Source organism: Amia ocellicauda, chromosome 7 (genome assembly GCF_036373705.1).
Source record: "Amia ocellicauda isolate fAmiCal2 chromosome 7, fAmiCal2.hap1, whole genome shotgun sequence".
Classification (NCBI taxonomy): domain Eukaryota; kingdom Metazoa; phylum Chordata; class Actinopteri; order Amiiformes; family Amiidae; genus Amia; species Amia ocellicauda.
The window spans coordinates 18,861,849-18,884,257 of NC_089856.1; the positions used below are offsets into that span (position 1 = coordinate 18,861,849).

General features: G+C 41.5%; 1 protein-coding gene across 1 annotated transcript in view; it reads right to left on the reverse strand.

Annotated features, from left to right (window-relative positions):
- Positions 1 to 22,409, reverse strand: part of LOC136753846 (probable guanine nucleotide exchange factor MCF2L2) — a 102,692-nt gene that overhangs the window by 25,712 nt on the left and 54,571 nt on the right. The window contains exons 3-6 of the mRNA XM_066710229.1: positions 18,356 to 18,470; positions 17,455 to 17,545; positions 17,006 to 17,125; positions 3,812 to 3,880 (exon numbers count right to left, since the gene is read on the reverse strand). Of these exons, the coding sequence (XP_066566326.1) occupies positions 3,812 to 3,880; positions 17,006 to 17,125; positions 17,455 to 17,545; positions 18,356 to 18,470 (395 nt within the window). The remainder of the gene's footprint in view (positions 1 to 3,811; positions 3,881 to 17,005; positions 17,126 to 17,454; positions 17,546 to 18,355; positions 18,471 to 22,409) is intronic.

Sequence of the window (22,409 nt, forward strand, 5' to 3'; positions counted from 1 at the left end):
GTGTGAGTATCCCGGCTCCGAGTCTTTTGAAGAGGACCTCTGCTAATCGGGAGCGGACTGGAACTGGCACCCTCTGCTCTGGTGTCTGGTTTGACTTTGTTTCTATATTTTTCTTCCCTGAACTGCCGCTACCATTCCCTGCGCCTCTCTGTTATTATTATTATTATTATTATTATTATTATTATTATTATTATTATTATTATTATTATAATAATAATAATAATAATATTATTCTTTGTCATGACTTTGTCATGTTCTTCTTTCTTCAGTGTGTATTTTCTAGGCCTAACATTGCCGAACTTTTCCTTTGTCTGTACCCAAAACCAGGGTGGGGAAATAATACAACATACCTTATTTGGAAAGTGACATAGAATGTTTGTTTTGTGATGTAAATGTGTTCATTTTGATTTTGATTCTCCTCCAACCCTCATTGAACTTATTTGTTTAGTTTTGACCGGGACTGTGTTTGGTCAACGTAACTGTTGAATTCAACTTTGAATTTTGTTATTGTGTTTTCCTTTATATTTTTCTTTATTTAAACTACGTATCAACTGAAATGTTAAAATCTGTTGTATAGTTATTGACCCTATTGGTCTTATGCTCTGGGTAGCTGGCACAGGATGCAGGTCATGTGACCTTTTTTCTTTGTATTGTCTTACTCTTGCTTCTCGATTCATAGCTCTCACTATACCTGTGTCCTGGTGATGTTCCACCATTTCTTACACTTTTCCCTTACTACCTGTCTTTTCAGGTGTGTCACACCTGTCACCCAACTTAGTGGAACCGTTACAAGAGTATGTGTCAACCAGTGTGTGTTGTGGAAACAACAAATTAGAGCAGCATTTACAATTTGATTGTGATATAAATCTTTGTCCCTTTTTAATTGAACTGGAGTTTGAGGGTCATATAGTTACAGCCTTAGTAGACAGTAGAAGTAATCAAACGCTAGTACAGCAAGGTTTTGTGAGGACTAATATATTGAATATGGAAAAGACTGTGTATATTCAGTGTGTACATGGGGATAAACAATATTACCCCACTACTCCGCTAAACTTTAAAATTCAGGGTGAAAGGCATCAGCTCTGTATGGGTTTGGTACCAATTTTGCCAAAAACAGTTGTAATTGGACAATATATTCCAGTATTTCAGAGATTAATGGATGTGTGCTTAACTAAAAATGTGTTTAACTACTATAGCGCAAGTTCAACAAGCAATCCAACTATATGAACACCCTGTTAAATATTTCCAGGATAATTTGATTGTAGCATGTTGTAAGCTGTGTAGGACTCTAATGCCGGGGTCACACTACACGAGTTTAAGCCAGATTTGAGCCTGATTTGGCCCTCACGACAGATCGGCACTGATCGTCACGACAGGCAGCCTGGTTGGGGCGCGTCCCCGCTGCCGATGGTCATGTAGTGTGAGATGGGCTGCGATGAGATCGCTTGCCCTCCAATCTGATCGTAAGCTTGTTGGAGCCCTTTTTATTAAACGTATAATATTTATGAGTGACGTGATCAGGAGCCAATGAGAGCCGAGCTGACTGAAGAAGAGAAAATAAACGGCAAGAATAAGCATGACGGGAGAATAAGATTGTCATACATATTTATTAAAATACTTGAAATACCAATGGTTGTTTCGGGGCATGTTATTTTTAAATACTATACGCTTTTTGTGTTTGTCCGCACAGATGAACACAAACGGCAGCAGCGGCTTGTGGTCGCGATCTTTCCGCAGTGTTGCGCAGATCTGCAGAAATCCACGGATCCCATTGGTGGAGCAGCGCAGATCTGCGCTACACTGATGTGCCCTGTACATATGCACGTCCGTGTTTGTTGACCTTTTCTCTGTGTGGATCACGTGTGTTTCTGCGAGATTTGGAGGCTGTGACGCAGATCGCCACGACAAGGATTTCAGATCAGTCGTGTAGTGTGTGTTCCCCTGTACTTAATCGATCGGTGCAAAATAGTCGTTAAGTGTGAGCTGCCCACTGTTCACAAAATCGGGTCGGATTGTAGAAATCGTGTAGTGTGACCCCGGCAAAAGGCAGCACAGAGGAGAGAATGCTGCTGGGACAAACAGGATCCAGGAAAAAGCCAAGCAGCTTTCTCCTCCAATGGTGGGGAAGGATTTAAGTGAATTGGATATCCACCACCTGACCAATTGGGCTATTGGGGAGCTGCAACATCAGGATATTACCTTGCAGCCCTTGTGTTACACTTTGCCGTTATAGGGCAGCTTGGGAGAGTTTTCCTTGAAGGAGGACTTGCTGTACAGACAATGGCTCAACCCGACTACTGGAGAAACAGTTGAGCAATTGGTGGTGCCTCGAGACTGCAGACAATTGATCCTGAAATTGGTACACCGCATCCCTTTGGCTGGCCATTTGGTCCGCAATAAAACGGAGTAGGGTGACATCAAAATTGTATTGGCCGGGACTGTATACTGATGTAAAGTTATATTGTCAATCATGTGAGTCATGTCAGAAATATTGTGTAACAAAGGTAATTAATAGTGCCAAATTAATTCCCTTACCTATGATTTCTGAACCCTTCAGTAGGATTGCTATGGATATTGTGTGCCCTTTAGATTGCAGTAGGTCTGGCTACAAGTATATTCTGGTGATATATGATTATGCTACATGATATCCAGAGGCAATCCCTCTGAAGTCAGTGGATGTAAAGCATATTGCTCAATAATTGATACAGGTGTTCTCTTGGTTGGGCATTCCTTCAGAAATGTTAACTGATTAAGGTAGAAACTTTGTCTAGCCTATTACAGGAAATGTCCAAAATATTGTGAATAAAGTGTATTAGCTAGTCAGCCCATATCATCTGCAGATGGATAGAAAGATTTAATGGTACACTAATCTGAATGCTGAAAAAGTTTGTCCAAGATGATGTTAAGGATTGAGATAAATATTTGCTTATAGGGAGGTGCCACAGGAATCTAAAGGTTTTGCACCTTTTTAAATACTTAATGGTTGTCACCTTAGATGTGTTAAAAGAAACATGGGACAGTGCAATTGTACCTAAAGAAAGTGTGGTGTCCTATCTAATTAAAATGAGGGGGAAATTGGCAAATATGATAGATATTGTGAAGGAAAATATGTCAAGCTCAGGCAAAACAGAAAATCAGGTATGACCATAGAGCAAAGGACAGGGACTTTGAGCCAGGCTCAGAGGTACTCGTATTACTGCCCAGTTCGGAGAATAAGATGTCGGCCCATTGGCAAGGTTCATATTGGGTGATTCAAAAATTGGGAAGGTGGATTATGAGAGAGCTATGCCTGAAAAGAAAAAGAAGCACATTTTGCATGCGAATTTGTTAAAATCTTAGCACCGACCAAAAGGGGTGAATGTAGTAGCAGAAGTAAAATCTGATGGTGAGGAAAACATACTGGTTGCAGAATATGACTGTTTTTGAATTTAGGGACACGGTGGTTACAATTGGCCCTGAACTGTCAGTGGTTCAAAGGGAGTCCATTTTGAAAACTTATGCTGATGTAATAGTATGTAAACCAGGTAGAACTACAGTAATTGAGAATCATATAGACACAGGTAATCTAATGTCAATTCATCAAAAACCTTGCAGGATACCCGAAAGTCATCTGGAAATTGTGAAACAGGAAATTGAACAGATGTTGGAAACTGGGGTCATTGAACCATCATAGAGTGAATGGGCTTCTTCCATTGTTCGCTTCGGACTGAGAGAGCCATGTTAAGCACGTGAGCAAAGTGTTAAATGCATTGATGCTGGGTTAACTGTAAATCCAGGTAAATGTGCATTTGGTATGGTGTAGGTACATTACCTTCAGCATGTACTGGGGCGAGGCATTATACAGCTTGATGGGAATAAAATACAGGCGGTACAAGAATATCTGATACCGGAAACAAAGATTCGGGTAAGGGCGTTTTTTAGGTTTGACTAGATATTATTGTAAATTTGTACCAAATTTCTCCAAGGTACCAGCACCTCTTACAAAGTTGAACATGCCCAGCATGCACTAACGGGAGAAGGAGACTGTGTGCACTGTTCAGCCTTCACAGAGGCCACGCACTGCAAAAGGTTTCAGGAACTCCCCGTCGTCTTCCAGGGCCTCAATGAGCCATCGCAGTAGAAGCTATACTCTTTGCTCTTCTGCAGGCTCAGCCCCATGTCAAGCCAGGCAGAGATCATCCTCGCATAGTTCCAGGGCCTCCCCAGCGAGGGTGCAGTTGGCTTCCCCCTCTCTGCCTTTTCACAGGCATTCTCCAGAGAGGAGACCAGTGTTTCCTACACCACTATTCTGGAGCAGCAGTACGCCGCTGCTGAATCTACACCGCCACTGCAAAACAAATGTAGCAAGTGTGCAGTCTGAGTTTAACTCAGTGTTATTGTCGGCATTTCCTTTACAATCGTGTGGTTGCTAGGCAATCCAGGTTCGATGTGCAATGCTCACAACCCTGCTAATGCACAACGTTGCAACAAAGTTGTAGCAACGTAAATTACATTACATTATATTATGTTACTACTGTGTTGTGGCAACATTATTTGTTAGCAGGGAAGCTGCCCTGCCCTGCTACTACTAGGCTAGAGCACGAGTTACTACTACTATGGGCCAATAAGAGTGACTCGTGCCGCTTTACTTCTGTATATCAGTAGGGATGTGTATGACAAATATGTTGACTATCGGTAATTTTACAGTTGTTGTCCTCAACTATTTGAATAGTTGGCCATTCAAAATGCGACATACATTAAATGCGAAATAATGCAATTGCAAAAAGTTGTGAACTTTATTTTAAAATACTTATCTAACATAACAACTTTGTTAAATAAACATTAGGTTATGTAAAAATACATTCCTATTAGGAGATGTATGGAAATGGCATAATAACAGCAGAACCTGCTAACTCTCATCTCGTGTCAGACTCTCATATTATTGTTTCCTGACATTATCACAACTTTTTATTGTTACAATTTCATATTAACTATAAAGGTTGTGATTATTTGTTTATAAAGGAATATTTTGAAATTACATCTATAACTGACCAACCAAAATGTTTTTCTCTTTCAATTTTTATTATTTTAATTATCATTCAATAATAGTTTACCAATGTGAGCTGCAACGAAAATGCCTGAACATTAGCGTCCTTGTGGCAATGTTTTCTGGTCATAAGTGAAATATCTGTCTAATGTATATGATCTACTATAACGATTTACTTTTCCATGTTTCAAAACCACACTCGACACAGACTGGTGGTCTATGTTTGAGTTCCAGTGAATTATCAATAAATGGCAATAGCTGGCTGTGTGTGCAGCTTAATATTAAATGTGTTTGTTGATCCCCTTTCCTTTTCTGTCATTGCTAGTGACGCAGGGTGTTTGGCTTTTAGGTGGGTTAACATACCAGGTGTAGATTTGGGGTAGATTAATTGCATTGCACATATTGTACACTTAACAGTGTTTTAATTTAGTAAGTATTTCCATGCAAAACTTCTCTGTGTGGAAGCCATTGGTTGCGTTCTTGTAGCATAGATTTCCTCAGATATGCAGAATTCCACCGATCCCTTTGGTAGAGCCACGCAGATCTGTGCAGAACTGCATGCAACCATTTTTAGCCAATCGCAGATAAGAAATGACAAATCCCACCCTCCCGTCAATCTTCATTACAGCTAAATAGAGAGCCAAACAACAGTACAGGCTCTTTTTTTTTTATATCGAATGTTAGATTCACTTCTCATCCCTACTTTGGAGGCAGTTGAGATTCCCTGGTCCCCTCAGGAAGAGGTGCCAAGAAACAGGCTTATTGGGGAAAAAGCCACCAGACCCTCAGAAGCCTTGCCCCTCTTTGAGGACTACGTGGACATTGTCCAGTCCATTTGGAAATGGCCAGCATCTGTTCCTGCAACTTCCAGGCAGGCAGACGCGATGAGCGCAAAGGCGGGGGCAGACCAGAAGGGCCTGGGATCCTTTCCACCAATGGGAGACTCGGTGGCAAGGCTTGTGCAGGTGAATGCACTGTTAGGGAAATAACCCCTTTGCCCTAACAGACAATGCAGGACCACCGACGCTATGCTTAAGAAAGCATACGCCGCCGAAACTTCAGCAGTCCTAGCAGCCAATGCACAGACCATCCACAGAGATGCGGAGGAACTGGAGCTTGAGTCAGCATATGATGGACCTGCTGCATGAGGGAGGGAAAGTCATGGGGAGATCCCTCGCAGCCATGGTGGCAGCCAGATGCCATCTCTGGCTCACGCAGGCCGAGCTCTAGGACACAGAGAAGGTGGTCCTTCTCGATGCTTCCCCTGGCCAGACGTTCGGTGAGACAGTGGACCTCTTAATCAAGCGGTCAGCTAAGGTGAAGGAGACAGCTTCTAAGTACGCGGATCTCCAACAGACTAGGAGGCAGCCACAACAGTGCCAGTGGAGCTACCAGTAGCCCAGCAGGCAGTGGCTGAGACCAGCTAAGTCTCCTTCAGAACAGTGGCCTGCAGCCTGAACAACGCTGGTGAAGCCAGCCGCAGGTGAGGGGCAAGGATAAGCCCCCTGCGAAGCCGTTGTCACCACCCCCCAACAGACCAATCGGACTCGACCAATAGCAAGCCTGATGGGTGCGAACAACGATGACCCATGGATACGCCCTCCAATTCCACTCTGCACCCCCCAGGGGGGTACTGACCACTACTGTCGGATGCCCCGAGAGGGCGAGAGCTCTGTCACGGGAAATCTCTGTGATGCAGGAGAAACGAGTGATACGACTAATGGCTGCAGAGAATTGTTGAGCAGGGTTCTACTCAGAATACTTCCTAGTGCCAAAGGAGGACAGAGGCTTCAGGCCCATTCTCGACCTGAGGGGCCTCAATCATGTTTCTGAAGAAAATAAACTTCCGCATGTTGACTGCACAGAGTATCCTCTAGTCTGTCTGTCCGGGAATTGTCTGGATGACTGGTGTGCGCAGACTCCAGGCTTCAGGCAGAGGAAAATACAGCAGAGGTCATTCATCATGTGACTACACTGGGTCTCTCAGTTCATACAGAGAAAAGCTCTCTGGAACCCACATAGATGGTGGGTTTCATGGGAATGAGACGAGACTCTCGGAACATGCTTGCCTACCTATCCAGAGACAGAATCGAGTCACTGCAGAAGTGCTTCACATCATTGAAAAAGGCATTGAATCTACAATTGGTTAAATACCAAGAACTGCCTGTCGATGCCACCTTGAATATTCTTCCCCTGAGACTCATGCACATGCATCCGTTAAACGCCCACAGGTTACACTCGGCGAGAGACAAATCCCACCCATTGACAGTGAACTTAACATGCTGGCAAGCACTGTCCTGGTGGAGAAATGAAGAAAATCTGCCACTCGGCTGCCTGCGGGCAGAAAGGAAGTCATCACAGATGCCTCAAACACAGGCTGGGGCGCTGTCTGGAATGGTATGGGAATCTGAGGGATGTGGAGCCGTCTCTGGTCATCCACTCGCATCGATGTACAGGAGCTGCAAGCAGTGCTGCTCGCGCTGCACCACTTTCGCCATGTCCTGACAGACAGAAGTGTCTTATTGGTGGATTACATCAACTACCAAGGGGGTCTGTGCTCCCCCAGACTACATCGTGTGGCGTGCAGACTTCTCCTGTGGGTGCAGGACAATCTCCAGTCAATACGAGCAATACGCATGCCCAGTGTGTCCAACACAGCGGCGGACATTCTCTCCCAGGGAGGTCCGGACAGCTTGGAGTGGAGACAGAATCCTCAGTTGGTGGAACAGATCTGGGAAAGGCTGGGACGAGCTTGGGTCGACCCCTTTGCCTCGCAGCCAATGACCCACTGCCCTCTGTGGTTTTCTCTGGAAACAGGACCAGCTGTTTGTCTGCTAAATTTCTACCACCAGAAGGAGGGCGGTTTCAAAACAACGACTGACGTCGTGGGTGGCGGACGTGTGCCAGTCAAAAAATAAGAATCAAATATGGACAATATAATACAAAAGTGCAGAGCCAAAAAAAGGCACCTGCAAGTCTGTGTGCTTCCATTTCATGCTGTGTAGCTCAGTCTGCCTCCCATCCCCAACCCTGAACACTTCTCAGCGCACTCTACAGGGGGACAGTTGCACATCATGGGCTCTCTTTCATGGCACCACACTCAAAGACTTGTGTAATGTTGTGACCTGGTCTGGTCAACAGACCTTCACGAGGTTCTACAGCCTCAATGTGGTGGATTGGCTGCCCTCTAACTTGGGCACTCGGGTACTACAAGCAGCTGGCCCTTAGGCACTGTGAGGCTCTGCTTGCCATGATGGGATTGGGGCTTAAATCTGGTGTCAGGACTCGCAACAGCTCTGGTATTGTCTTCCCATTCTGTAATGGCTAAGGGAGCAATAGGTTATCATAACCCCGGTTCCCTGAAAAAGAAAGACAGCCATTACCCTTCAGGGGTCGCTCGGCCAGAAGAACTTTCCTGACATAGAATTGGCAGGCAGCTGCAGTCAGGAGGAGTCTTTTCACAGATGCCGGGGGCAGGTCTTCCTCCTGCCAGTAGGGCCCCTATTGGGCAGCTTTGGTACATGTTTTCACTGATTGGCAGGTCAGAAGGCTCTTCCCATTCAGTAATGGCAGTCTTTCTTTTGCGGGGAACTGGGATTGTTGTTATTATATATGGGTATTGTTTTTGTTGGTTATTATTTGTTTTGTTTTTGTACATTTTTTTTTTTTTTCTTGATTGCGTGAGAGTACTATGTATTTTCAAATTCCTTAGTTTCACGTGTACACTGTAATTATTAAATTCTCTTGTTCACTGACTACTCGCACCAGCACCAAACTGGGGGATGCCGGTGACTGGCCAGTCACTCAACCATTCCATTTCTTCTCTTCTCCCTTGCCAATCTTGAAATCTCTGGCACTGCCCATCTAGTTCTCCTCCTACCTCAATGGCCACTCCTACCAGGTGACATGGATCTTTGTCCACACTACAACTTTTCTTAACAGGTGTGCCCCGAGGCTCTGTCCGGGGACCCCTCCTGTTTTCTCTCTCTACACCTACTCTCTGGGCCCCCTCATCACATCACTTGGATTCTCTTATTACTTGTATGCAGATGCAGGTGCTACTCACCAACTCATCCAGAACTTAGCTGTTCAGCTGATCTTCTCTCGCCTCAAATCGCAAATGCTACTCCACTACTCAATTTGTGATGGTGGAAATTTAATTCTGTCACTTTAAATCTTGAAAGAGTGTTGAGAAGGGGAGTGGTTGTTTTTACTCGCCCTGTGTAAAGATGCCATGCAGATGGGGGAAGGTTTAGAGTGTGGGACAGGAGGACATGTTGCCCGTTTCTGTAGCAGCAGTAGTTGTATTTGTTTTATTTTTGTAAAACCAAATTTAAACATAAATATATAACTACAATATGAAAATGTTTGAATTACGTACAAACACAGAGTCAAAATACTGTCAAATACTTGGAATTGGGCTACAGGCTATGCAATGTCCCATGTTCAAAAATAATAATAATACAGTAGTGCTGACTACTCTACCATTGTGTTTACTTACCGTTCTATTACCTACTGCTATACCACTACATGCTAGACCCTAGTCTGTTGTTTCACTACACGGCACAGGGTGTTGAGTCTGGTATACAAGAACTTCATATCAGCCATTACACGTTCCCTTTACTAGCTCCAGCTCTCAGTTTGCATGCAGTTCAAGACTTTACTCTTACCGCTGTCTTGACCAAAATGCATCTAGTTACCTACGTACTGTTTCGAAATGTTTAAAATGTTTTGCTGTGTTTTGGCATAGAAGAAATTAAGTGGTTGATCTGGGATCAGAACATTTTGACCCAAAATACACCTAAACCAAAGGTGCAAAATTATATATCTGATCCTTGATCTGTGACAAATCAGGTAGTATACATTTCAAATCAAACAACATCAGATTAGATAAAGCAGACCCAACACAATATAATGACATCAAATAATTATTTTTGTTGAATATCTAAACATCAAGAGCCACAGACATTCTGATTTTTACACACTGATGCACATATTTCTGCTAGATATATTAAGTTAGTTTAACAGGACATGCATTACTAATAGGCTCTTTCACATTTATTTTATTTATTTATTTGTTTTAGGTATTGTTTGTTTTATTCTGACTGTTAAGCACTCTTTTTGTATGAAGAGTGCTATATAAATAGTTTTATTATACAAATCTGATCTGACAGTGTAGCTTAGTATCTGATGTGATGGTTTGTAATAGTCTGGTGGCATTAAAAATCCCATATTATGCTTTCTGCAGTTTCATCAATACAGTTGTTCCATTCATTTCTAGTCTGCCTGCCACACAGGTTTTTATTGTGCACCATCTGTCCACCTGATGTCACTGTGGTGCAATGTTTCAAACATTTCAAAAGATTGAATCTTTTCCCATCGTTTTCAATCATTTCAGTTGTTTTGATCCCTCAAAAGCCCCATTTATGCCATCACTACTGCTGACACTAAGTATAAACAATTACAGGTATAACAAAGAAAAAGGAAAAACAAAAATAAACAAATCCTCAAAGCAGGATCCAAAATGTGCAGGTTAACCTTCCACCCAGGTGTCTCACCTCTTAACTTTTCCACTGACGTGGACAGGTGTGCGGGTGGGGAACCAGCTAAAGGAAAGCTTAGGTAACTGGATGTAGGCGTTCCCAAGAATGAAATATACTCGAGAAACACACCATAACCACCACCATGGCGGATTATGTTCTTTATTTGCAAGCTTTACTACTGGCTTTGGAAAACCCTAAAAAATAACGCGAGATCATATGTAGACAAGCAGAAGCGAAAATACAACTATACCAATATGTTAAACTAACTCATAGCCATGGCCGGATTAATGCACGGGCAAGCGGGACAACTGCCCAGGGGCCCCTGACCATCAGGGGCCCCCGACCACACTGTTATAATGTATTTGTGTCCTGCTGAAATTAATTATGAGAAACTCAAGCATCCAATGTTTAGGTGCTCACTGCAATATCAACACAATAGCTGTTAAGAGAAAAGGCAATGGATCGATGTACGAGCGGGTACTTCATGTGAAAACCAAAAGGCAAGAAAGGCAGCTCTTCTCTAAAGTGTACCACGTACATAGTTTTTTTTTTTTTTTAACAGGGGTCACTGGCTGTTGTAATGACAGCTCTATTGTGCCTGCTAACATTAGCAACGCGCTCATTCTCACGAATGGCAAAAATTAAAAATGAACTTAGAACACAACTTTTGTTGATGGCTGAGAGCTGGACTTTGACTATATTCAGTAACTGAATTATTGATTTAAGAAATCAAGAAAAAGATAAGATGCACATGTATTTATTTTAACATGTTATGCTCGCTGCTGTACTGTATGATTAGTGCCCTACCAAATTCACGGTGGATTGCCATACATTTCATGGTCATAGCACTTGAAAAATCTTAAATTTCATGGTTTCACATATTTAAATCATACATTTCATGGTGTTGTAACAAAGCAATTAAAATGCTTATAGGGCTATATGTATTAAAATATATATAGCCTATATAAAGAGCCCTTAATGTAACATAACACTTTATAATTATACTTACAGTATATACAAAGTGTGAAAACTGTGAACGTACAGAAGTCAGTGGTTGAAGGTGAGCATGGAACATCCTGCAACTGTATCTTTTTCTTCATTCCCTGTCTCTGTGCTGAAAACACCTGTCCGTGTTTAGACGCAGCTCTCTGCATCCACGGAATTTGTTGGAATTGATAGACAGCGCCGAGCTAGCCTTGCCAGGTGGGGGATTCTGCTTTCAGCTGAGTTCCAAAACTGGAGCACAGACAAACTACAGTCGGCTTCTTTAGCAATGTTTTTATAAGCAGGAATCTCTAGCCTACGGTTCTTGTCAAAGCCAGGAATTGCATTAAGCAATGGGAAATCCACCTGCAACAGTTGTATTCGTGCAGGGTCAAAAATACGCACAGCTTTAAGAAACTGTGATGCAGGTTGTTGAAACATTTCAGATTTTTTTTCTGCATCGCTTGACTCTTCGCCGTAGCAGTAATATTGTCTTAGTTTCTTTACCATGCCCCAAAACACCTGCCGAGCACTGACATTTAATTCAGCGTTGTCGGAGTGATTTTCGCTTGACTGTGCTTCAGCCCAGGACAGCAGATCCATTACTTTGTTGTAAGCTTCATGGATCGTGATATGGCGAGATTCGATTAAGTCCATCAGTCGTGTAGCATGTGTTGCAACAAACTGAATTTCCTCATTCAGGTGAGCATCATTTAGAAGTGCTGAAAGTTCTGTTAAAACCTGTGTTTTCGGGTTGAGCGCTAGCTCTTCCGAGACATACTCAGAGTAGTACTTCAGGTGAGCTGCATGGTACTGTACAGCTCGAAACCACGAATTCCAAGGAGTAATTACTGGCTCTGGGGGAAGTGCAACTTTTTGTTCCCCGATTTCATTTGCATTTGCAATGTGGTGCTGTAATCGATGTTTGCGGCTAGGACAATGTTTAAAGAGCTTCTTAACGTAACTGGTCAGTTTGTCAACTTTGCCAAACTCGCACCTCCACAGCTCACTGAAGAGAGAAATAATATCTGCGTTACATGTAATATGGACAGCATTCAGCATTAGACCTTGGAGTACAGATTTGAACGATTTTATCATGTAAGTCGCATTGTCGCTTATGAAAGCAGAGACTGTCAAAGTCTGCTCCGTATTTTGAAACCGTTTTAATGATCGCTTGAGAAACTGTAATGTAGTTTACGGCATCCAAATAAGCAGTCAGCGAGCACAGTTTTTATCTTTCCTGTTTGTACATTTCCGGTCTTGTCAGAAATAAAATCAAACGGAAGAACGTAGTTGTCTTGCTCGTCAGTGGACTCGTCAGTAACAATTGCAAAAGACTCGCATTAATTAATTATAGACTTAATTTCCTCAAAATGTGCAGAAAACACTTTAGGAAGGTAATCCTGTCTTATTTTATTCGCACATGGTAAACAACCCGCATTTTGTATATTCTTTTGAATGAATTCATGCAGTTTTGGGTGATCAAGTTTTTCCAATGGTATATTAGCACTTGCAAATGCATCCACAAGTTCCATTGTAGCGAGATGACGTCTGTGTTGTCTTCTTAAAAAGTGATGAAATTGTTTTTAGTTTTTTGACCTTGTCATTTACCAGTGCATTGCAATCTGCTGCCCTCTTTCTGCTTCGATGACTTTCTGAATCTAAGTGGCGCTGAATCGTTGCCTGTCGCGTGTGATCCAACGAAACATTGCAGCTTGTAAAAAACAGTATGCCACCATCGGCATGTAGAATCTCACTTCCAAATTCTTTGACACGATCTGCTGTAGTAATCACTGTAGAGGTTTTTGACTGACTTGCTTTGGACACTCATTTTGAAATAATTTCACTTTTTTACGGTAGACTACGAATTGAAATTACTATGATATAAACCTGCTCCAGATGCCCATATCTACCAATCAGTGAGTTAAGCCCTGAGTGTTATTTGCATCTGAAAACTGTCAATCAATTAATCCTGTCCAATTAATCACCTTTCTTTTTTTCTACTTAAAGAAACAGAATATGAATCACGTATGGAACACTGCTACATTGGATTTTATAGTATGCTAAAAATTCCAACCATTTTTTTTTACATTTCACGGAGGAGACCATATTTCACGGTCCGTGACACATTTTTCACAGTCGTGAATTTGATAGGGCCCTATGTATGATTTAATTTGTTTTTGTGAGACTGGGTTGAGAAGAATGCCACAAATGGATATTATTATTGGTCAAGTATTGTATCCTAAGACATCCTGTGCGCCTGTAGTTATAATTCCATAGATCAATAGATACTGGCATTTGTTAAGAAAGTGATTACATCATTGCCTGGTAAATGCTACCTGGGCAGGGAACTTATTTGTGTTAATGGACACTTGATAAAATTGGTAAAGCACATTGCACATAATCACAATCATAAAATATAGCCTATATAACCTCTTAAATGTAACATTATTTAACCTTGTACATAGGAAATTGTCCACAGGTGGAAACACTGGAGTATACAAAGGGTTTTACACCGATATGCTATTTCAGACACTTCGGATAATTTTTCATTCATTTTGTGATGTATTTTTATTTGTATTCTTTTGAGAAAAACCGTTGGATATATAATTGGTGTAATGTAAAACTGTTGATGATTATAGGCTAGCCTATTGATTATGAATGCGGCTTGTTTTTGGGATATTTGCCGTGCAGTGGTGGGGAAATCAATAAACTGTCAAACTGGGTGCTGTTATTGACATTCTGCTTATTGAAGGCTGTGATGGTCCCAAATCATCACTGCTATACATTGTTGCATTTTTCCTGTTGCCAGACACCACTTTTATCTCCTCTGGTGATAATAGCGCAAAGCACATAATTGTCAATAGAACGTGCTCTCTGTTGCAAACAGGAGCCAGTTAGTGCTTCTGCATGGCAGATGTTTGTGTTTGTGCAATTCTACATGCTGAATAGATTGTTTTTGCTGCTGTATTTAAACAATGTAAATTGTGTTTTTTCGTGTGTTTAAATTAGTTACACTTTTAGGACATAATCATTCTATGTACTCTTACTACATTGTGGTTATCAAGCTGTATATATACAGCACTCCAAACATTAGCACATTACCCCCTCCCAATAACAGCAATAAGGTAACTCAGAGGTCTATAAGGCCCCTTACTAAGATGCCCTCTGCAACCTGGCTGCTCCTCAAACACACCCCAGGTAAGTCTGTTTGTTCAAAAAGGTGGTGGTTACCAAACATATTAAACATGTCTAATAAAGGGATGGGCCTTGCTCCATCATAGTAATGCTGCTGTGTAAACTGTAAGTCACAGTGTTGCAGTTGAAAAACAGTAAATAAAAGAAAGAACACTATAATCTTTCACCCTCTGCAGGTCTAACTCACATGTTCACCCCTATGTACAGTGAGGGGAAAAAAGTATTTGATCCCCTGCTGATTTTGTACGTTTGCCCACTGACAAAGAAATGATCAGTCTATAATTTTAATGGTAGGTGTATTTTAACAGTGAGAGACAGAATAACAAAAAAACCCAAGATTTGACAGTACATGGCCCCGTCCATCGTCCCTTTGATGCGGTGCAGTTGTCCTGTCCCCTTAGCAGAAAAACACCCCCAAAGCATAATGTTTCCACCTCCATGTTTGACGGTGGGGATGGTGTTCTTGGGGTCATAGGCAGCATTATGTAGTTCAAATATTTATTTCACTCTAACATGCAAATCAATGTATAACTTTTTTGAAATGTGTTTTTTTTATTTTTGTTATTCTGTCTCTCACTGTTGAAATACACCTACCATTAAAATTATAGACTGATCATTTCTTTCTCAGTGGGCAAACGTACAAAATCAGCAAGGGATCAAATACTTTTTTCCTTCACTGTATATATAAATTGTCTGTGATTCATAGTGCTGACCTGGGACCAGTTTTATCTTTTTGGGTAATTATAAATATGATCTTGATACCTTGATCCTAGTTCAGCAGTCCTACTCTGAAATGCTTGATTATGTAAGCCCCCTGAATTTGGGGTTTCAAAACTTCTTCCTGTTTTCATGTTCTGTATCATTTTGTTATGCTGACTATATTTTATAATTGAGAAATAGACAACTACAACTGTATGATGTCAGTAACATGTTTTTGAACATCACCAAGAGAGTGAAAGAAACCACACAGTATGATATCTACACACGCAAGCATACACACACCCGCATGCATGCCTATTTGCCAGTTTATTTTGCCTTTCATTGAGGTGTCCTTGCCTATTATAGTGTTGCTGCTTCCAATCAAAATGCTAAATAAACAATGACATGCCCAAACAATACTACACTTTTAAACATCACATTTTTAATTTTCAGACCTCAGCTCTAGGTGGAAAAACAATTACCAACGTGCCACTGCCACAGTCATTTGAACAAGATCCTAACCAACTAAACAAACTGGCAATCATTACTAGAAAGAAAAGGGGACAACTACAACATAACTAAGGCAAAACTTAACTACATGCTTCAGACGTTGCATATATATTTGTAAGTTGTCCTGCATGACAAGGAGGTAACGGTAATGATAATTTGCTAGAGTAGCTTGCTTATGAGTAGGCTAGACGAACTTATAGCCTAAAGGTTTATTTATATGGATAATTCTGTTGATAACATAATTGTAAGTGTTGTTTTAATGGTACATTCATAATTAAAACAGTGCAAAAAAGAAAACATGACATTCCCAAAAATGTTAACTTATATTGGATTTTTCATCTACCAAAATGATGTAGGGACCTGGATGCGTGCATGCATTCATTAAGGAAAACTAAGTACAGCAGACATCAATGAACTCATCTTCAATGAGCCCAGAACTGCACCAGAGGGATTGCTCAAGAGCAGTGAAGCCAGCTAACCCCAGGGCGCCCATCTTTGCTCCATGACAGCCACCCAGAGGCCTTTTAAAATACATTTATTAAACAATGGCCAAGAGGGCACTTGTTGAGTTTGAGGGGGAAAAGGGCAGTGGCTCAAGCCCACTTTAGGGTCTGTCTGTGCACATGCCTGCAGTTTGGGTATTACCAGTTCCACAAATGGCTCCCCAGCAGAAAACTTCTATACTTCAGAAGGGGACACTTTCTGCTATCAGTAGAACCTAAAATTATTTTGGGGACACTCTTTTAAACATTATAGAACAAGACTTGGAAGCTAATGAAAGTCCACTTTGGAGTGCGCAGGAGATTTTGTGAGGCGCAAACAGTTTTGCGAGGCACAGATTGAAGTGCTATATTCAAATGTCATGCATATACTTTTTTTTTTTGCGAAGGACACATTTTGTGAGGGAATTGCATGACTTTTAAATATCAGGCCCTATGAGCGTTACAGCTCCTTCAAAGATAATTTATTAATTGGAAATCATTCAAAAAAACAATTCAAGGTTTGGAAAAGAATAAATAAATAAATAAATAAACCGCATGCTTACCGGTACCTTCATTTTAAAGTCATCACGGTGCAGTTTGATGCCGATGTCAGCGATGGCTCTTTGGATGAATCGTGAGGGCCTGAGCACCAGCACCAGTTGCAGGTTGCCTGGAAACGCCCCCTGCAGGACAGAAGCACAAACTGCATGTGAATCTGGGTGGGGCACACTGCTAGTAAAGGAGAACAGACCGAGCACTACAGTGTCAATAGGTCTTCACTCCGCCCTAAGCTCTTAACCCAGATCCAATCATTATTGGCTCAAATGGACCAATGTAACAACATTCTCCAGTTCTCAGGGCACTGATGATTCAGAGAGGCTTAAACCCTGCTAGATGTGCCCCCCACTCCCCCACCCCTCCCCCTGGGCTGTTGTGTTTAAATTATGCTTTATGCTCACACAGCTGGACCATTAGATGGATGAATTTGCTGGCCACATGTAGATACACATACCGCTATCCTCATTAGCGAGGCTTTCACCGCACTCCATTTGTCTTGCCTGCGGTCAATTATTATAATGAATCCAATGCTCGCTGCCTCCAGACTAGAGAGAGAGAGAGAGAGAGAGAGAAAACGGAGAAAAATCTTTCCGCTCAAGTTGTAGTAGTATTTCATAATGAGATCACTACAATGCAACATACTGTTATTGGCTGTTAGCTGTTCTTGTCTATTGAATTATATTTTTTCAAAGAAAAGCATATGTGGCCTTGCTTTTCACTCTCCAGCTTAAGAAACCACAGTCTAAACTCTTCTGTTCTATTTGAGACTCTGTTACTTCAAAGCTGGATTCAGCTTTCTACACTGTTGGGTGACTGGCAAACGGAAAGCCAGTAAATGTTATCCAGTGCTTTCCCCCAGACAGAGGTACATGTGTCATAGATCCATATTTAATGTGCAGCAGGTAGGCAAATTAAAGAAGAAACTCCAGATTAACAGGTCTAAATTTATGTTGTGTGTGTTGTGCACAGAAACATTGTTAAAATGACATTTCAGAATAACATAGAATGTTCACTTGGGTGAGATTAGATATTGGACAAGCTTAAAATGTTGTCAAAATGTCCCACCACATAATTATATGAAACCTGGCATAATTACCTGTATACCTATTGCATGTTTACAAACTGATACTTTCATATGGTACTTTTTCTTTCTTTACAATGTCTTTCTTTCTACTTCCAGGGACACACAGGTTCTTGTTCTGATGACAGGGAGTAATCTCCACAACTAATTTCTCTTTCCCTGCAAGTCACCGAAAGAATGTCATAATTATTGTTATTATTGAATTGGAACACCCAAAACATCTACATTGGAAGGCAGACATGTAAGGACAGGTGAGCTACCCTCTGCCTCTTACCTGGGAATACTGGTCAGATAAGTCACTACGTTGAGGAAATCATCGTCAGGCAGGTCACCGAATCCAGAGTATTCAGGGAAGGTGATAATAGGTGCTCCATCCTTGCCTCTCCCACCTGCACAGCAGAGTAACAACACAGGTGCTCAGTTTGTTTGTTTGATGTTTAATGCCTTCCTCACTTAAAACAGAATGCTGTAGAAAAAATAAATTGTATACCAAAGTGGATATATCATATAGCAGAAAATATAAGTCATATACCACAACAAATGTCACACTGCAAAAAATATATATACCAGAAAAACAAATGTCACATTATATATACTATATACTATATACTATACTATATATATATATATATATTTATTTATTCTGAGAGAAGGGTCATTATTGGGGCAAGAATGGCAGGAGCTTCAGTCAAAAAACAGAAAATAATTGGATGTAATCACCCCCCTCAGTCAATATTTGGCAGCAATTACAGCCATGAGTCTATGTGGATAAGTCTCTACCAGCTTTACACATCTGGACACAGCAATTTGAACATAACCTATGACCTTTCTTTCAAGGTCAAACATAAAATTGTAGGATATCAGTGTGAAAACACTAAATGCCACAAGGGGCATCATGCCACATATAAAGCAGGCCAAAAAATTAAGTTTGAACTTTGACCTGTCCTTTAGGGTTCAAAAGTCAATTGAATGTTATTTTGCCTTATAACTGCTTGCAGAGTAGAGATACTCACTATTACTTTTGGACACGTATAGGAAACCATAAGTGGGCTGCCTTGATTTTGACCTTTGACCTCTTCAGGACAATACAAATTATTTGTGATTTTAACTCTAATGCTTGACAGAGGAGAGGACTTTGGTCAATATAGAACACATATAGGAAGTCATATATGTACCATCTAAAAAATGTCCTTAATTGTGACCTTTGATCTCTCCATCAAGGTCAATCTCGGTCATAAAAGTCATAATTTCACCTAGAAAGAAGGCTCACAGCTCCAATCTGACTTCAGATTCTGAAAGAGCATCATGCGTTTACTTATGAAATTTACTTTCATCTTTGTGCTCTGCATAAAACTCGTTAAAAATGTTATCATCAAAAGGCCCACAAATTGGCATGCATGACAATAGTATGCCCCTTTTCCACTGGCAGATCTGATCCATGCTGGAACCGAGCCGAGCCATGCTAGCCTGGCACAGCTTTGGTGTGTGTCCACTGCAATACCCGAGCTGGGTGAATGACGTCAGACACTGTGGGATGTCGAGAGTTGTGTGCCTCACACTGAAAGATAGTCGGGTTTTTCAGATGACAACAATGCAGGGGCTTGAGAGTGTGGTTGTACTAGTAATTTTTGCTTTATATTTTTACCTAAATGGAAGTGAAAACCAACTGGCCTGGCTACCAAACTGTAATCGTGAAGTTGCAAAGATATACATTAAAACATTCTCAAATGTGACAAAAACAACATGTAGAATTTAAAACAAGGGAAGTAATGTTAAGACTGTACAATGCACTAGTTAGACCTCCTCTGCAATACTGTGTACAGTTCTGGGCACCACACTTCATGAAGGATATTGCTGCTCTAGAGGCAGTTCAGAGGAGATCAACCAGACTTATTCCAGGTCTGAAGGGAATGTCCTACTCGGAGAGACTGAGGGAACTGAACCTTTTCACCCTGGAACAGAGGAGACTACGTGGGGACTTGATCCAAGTCTTCAAAATCATGAAGGGCATTGATCACATCAAACCAGAGGAGCTTTTCCAGATCAGAAGGAACACACACACCCGGGGACACAAATGGAAATTGGGCAACAAGGCATTCAAAACGGAAAACAGGAGACGCTTCTTTATACAGAGAGTAGTCACAATCTGGAACAAACTCCCCAGCAATGTGGTAGATGCTGAAAATTTGGGAACATTATATATAACATTGTGAACATAAATATTAGCTTTTAATGGGAGTCTATGTTTAAAGTAGAAAATATGGGCTCAAATTAGCGCCTTAAGTAATGAATTCAAAATAAAAAATGTTGTGAAAAAATGTATGCTGAGATCAAAAATATAACATTCGAAAGCAAAAGGTATAGAATTGTAAACAAAATATATACATCAAAAGCAAAAAATAAATAAAAATTGAAAGGAAATAATGTTAATTTGGGAGCACTGGAGTCCCTGTCTTTGGTTGCAATGCTGCAGTCCTTGCTTTCGCCACCAGTTTCTTTGCTTTTGTTTAGGTTTTTTCGTTAACGAGTTTTGGCACAGTTTTGTCATGAGGGCAGGGCTTAGAGGGAGATGTAGGTCATGGCTCTCCATTGGTCGACTAGGTTTGAGTGACGGTTCTTCCTAACCAAATCAGTGAGCAGGTGAGCTGGTGTGACAGTCATCACTATGCAACTGAGTGGGGTGCAACTACATAGCTTTGGAATTTAATTATAAACAAATAATGTTTTTAATGAAAGTTATAGACAGTCGTTTTCTACATATGTGTTTATTTTATACAGCATGTATTCTCATCTTTATCAATGGTGCCAGTAATTATTTAGGTGACTGTCCATATGTGTTTACACCTCAGCCATAACATTAAGACCACTGATAATAACACTGATAATCTCGTTATCATGGCACCTGTCAGTGGGTGGGATATATTAGGCAGCAAGTGAACATTTTGTCCTCAAAGTTGATGTGTTAGAAGCAGGAAAAATGGGCAAGCAGAAGGATCTGAGCAACTTTGACAAGGGCCAAATTGTGATGGCTAGACGATTGGGTCAGAGCATCTCCAAAACTGTAGCTCTTGTGCTGTGTTCCTAGTCTGCAGTGGTCAGTACCTATCAAAAATGGTCCAAGAAAGGAAAAGTGGTGAACCAGCAACAGGGTCATGGGCGGCCAAGGCTCATTGATGCATGTGGGGAGCGAAGGCTGGCCTGTGTGGTGCGATCCAACAGACGAGCTACTGTAGCTCAAATTGCTGAAAAAGTTAATGCTGGTTCTGATAGAAAGGTGTCGGAACACACAGTGCATCGCAGTTTGTTGCGTATGGGGCTGCGTAGCCACAGACCAGTCAGGGTGCCCATGCTGACCCCTGTACACTGCTGAAAGCACCTACAATGGGCACGTGAGCATCAGAACTGGACCACGGAGCAATGGAAGAAGGTGGCCTGGTCTGATGAATCACGAGTTCAAGGTGTTGACTTGGCCTACAAATTCCCCAGATCTCAATCCAATCGAGCATCTGTGGGATGTGCTGGCCAAACAAGTCCGATCCATGGAGGCCCCACCTTGACTTAAAGGATCTGCTGCTAACGTCTTCGTGCCAGATACCAAAACATACCTTCAGAGGTCTAGTGGAGTCCATGCCTCAACAGGTCAGGGCTGTTTTGGTGGCAAAAGGGGGGACCTACACAGTATTAGGCGGTGGTCATAATGTTATGGCTGATCGGTGTATGTATGTATGTATGTATGTATGTATGTATGTGTGTGTGTGTGTGTGTGTGTGTGTTTCTTACCTAAACATCGCAGTGCTCTTAATGAATACAATGCCCCTCCATTTGCGTCTTGCTAAATGATGTGAGCTCCATCAGTCTGGCACTGTGTTATCTGATTTGCTGAATTAAAGTGCTTGTGCAGGTTAAATTAATATGAACATTTTACTCTGCATATAGCAGGTGAATCCTGTGTTTTGTTTCAGTGCTGTATGAGGGGGAGGATATTTTGAAGAAGGTGATCACTTGATCACTGATTGGTTTAGGAAGAACTGTCACTCAAACCTAGTGGACCCATGACCTACGCCTCCCTCTAAGCCCTGCCCTCCCCAAAACTGTGCTAAAACTCATAAATGCAAAAAAAAAATGAAAGCAAAGAAACTGGTGGGCGAAAGCAAGAATGACAGTTTAATTGTGGTAAATTAGGGCATCGTGCAGCACATTGTTACCTTAGGAAAGAGCAGGGGTATTTGGGTTGTGTACCCAAGGGGTTGTTACCAAGTGTTTTGATGAAGGAACCAATGTGCAAGATCCAGCTGAATGGGAAACCTGTATATGCTCTCATCAATAGG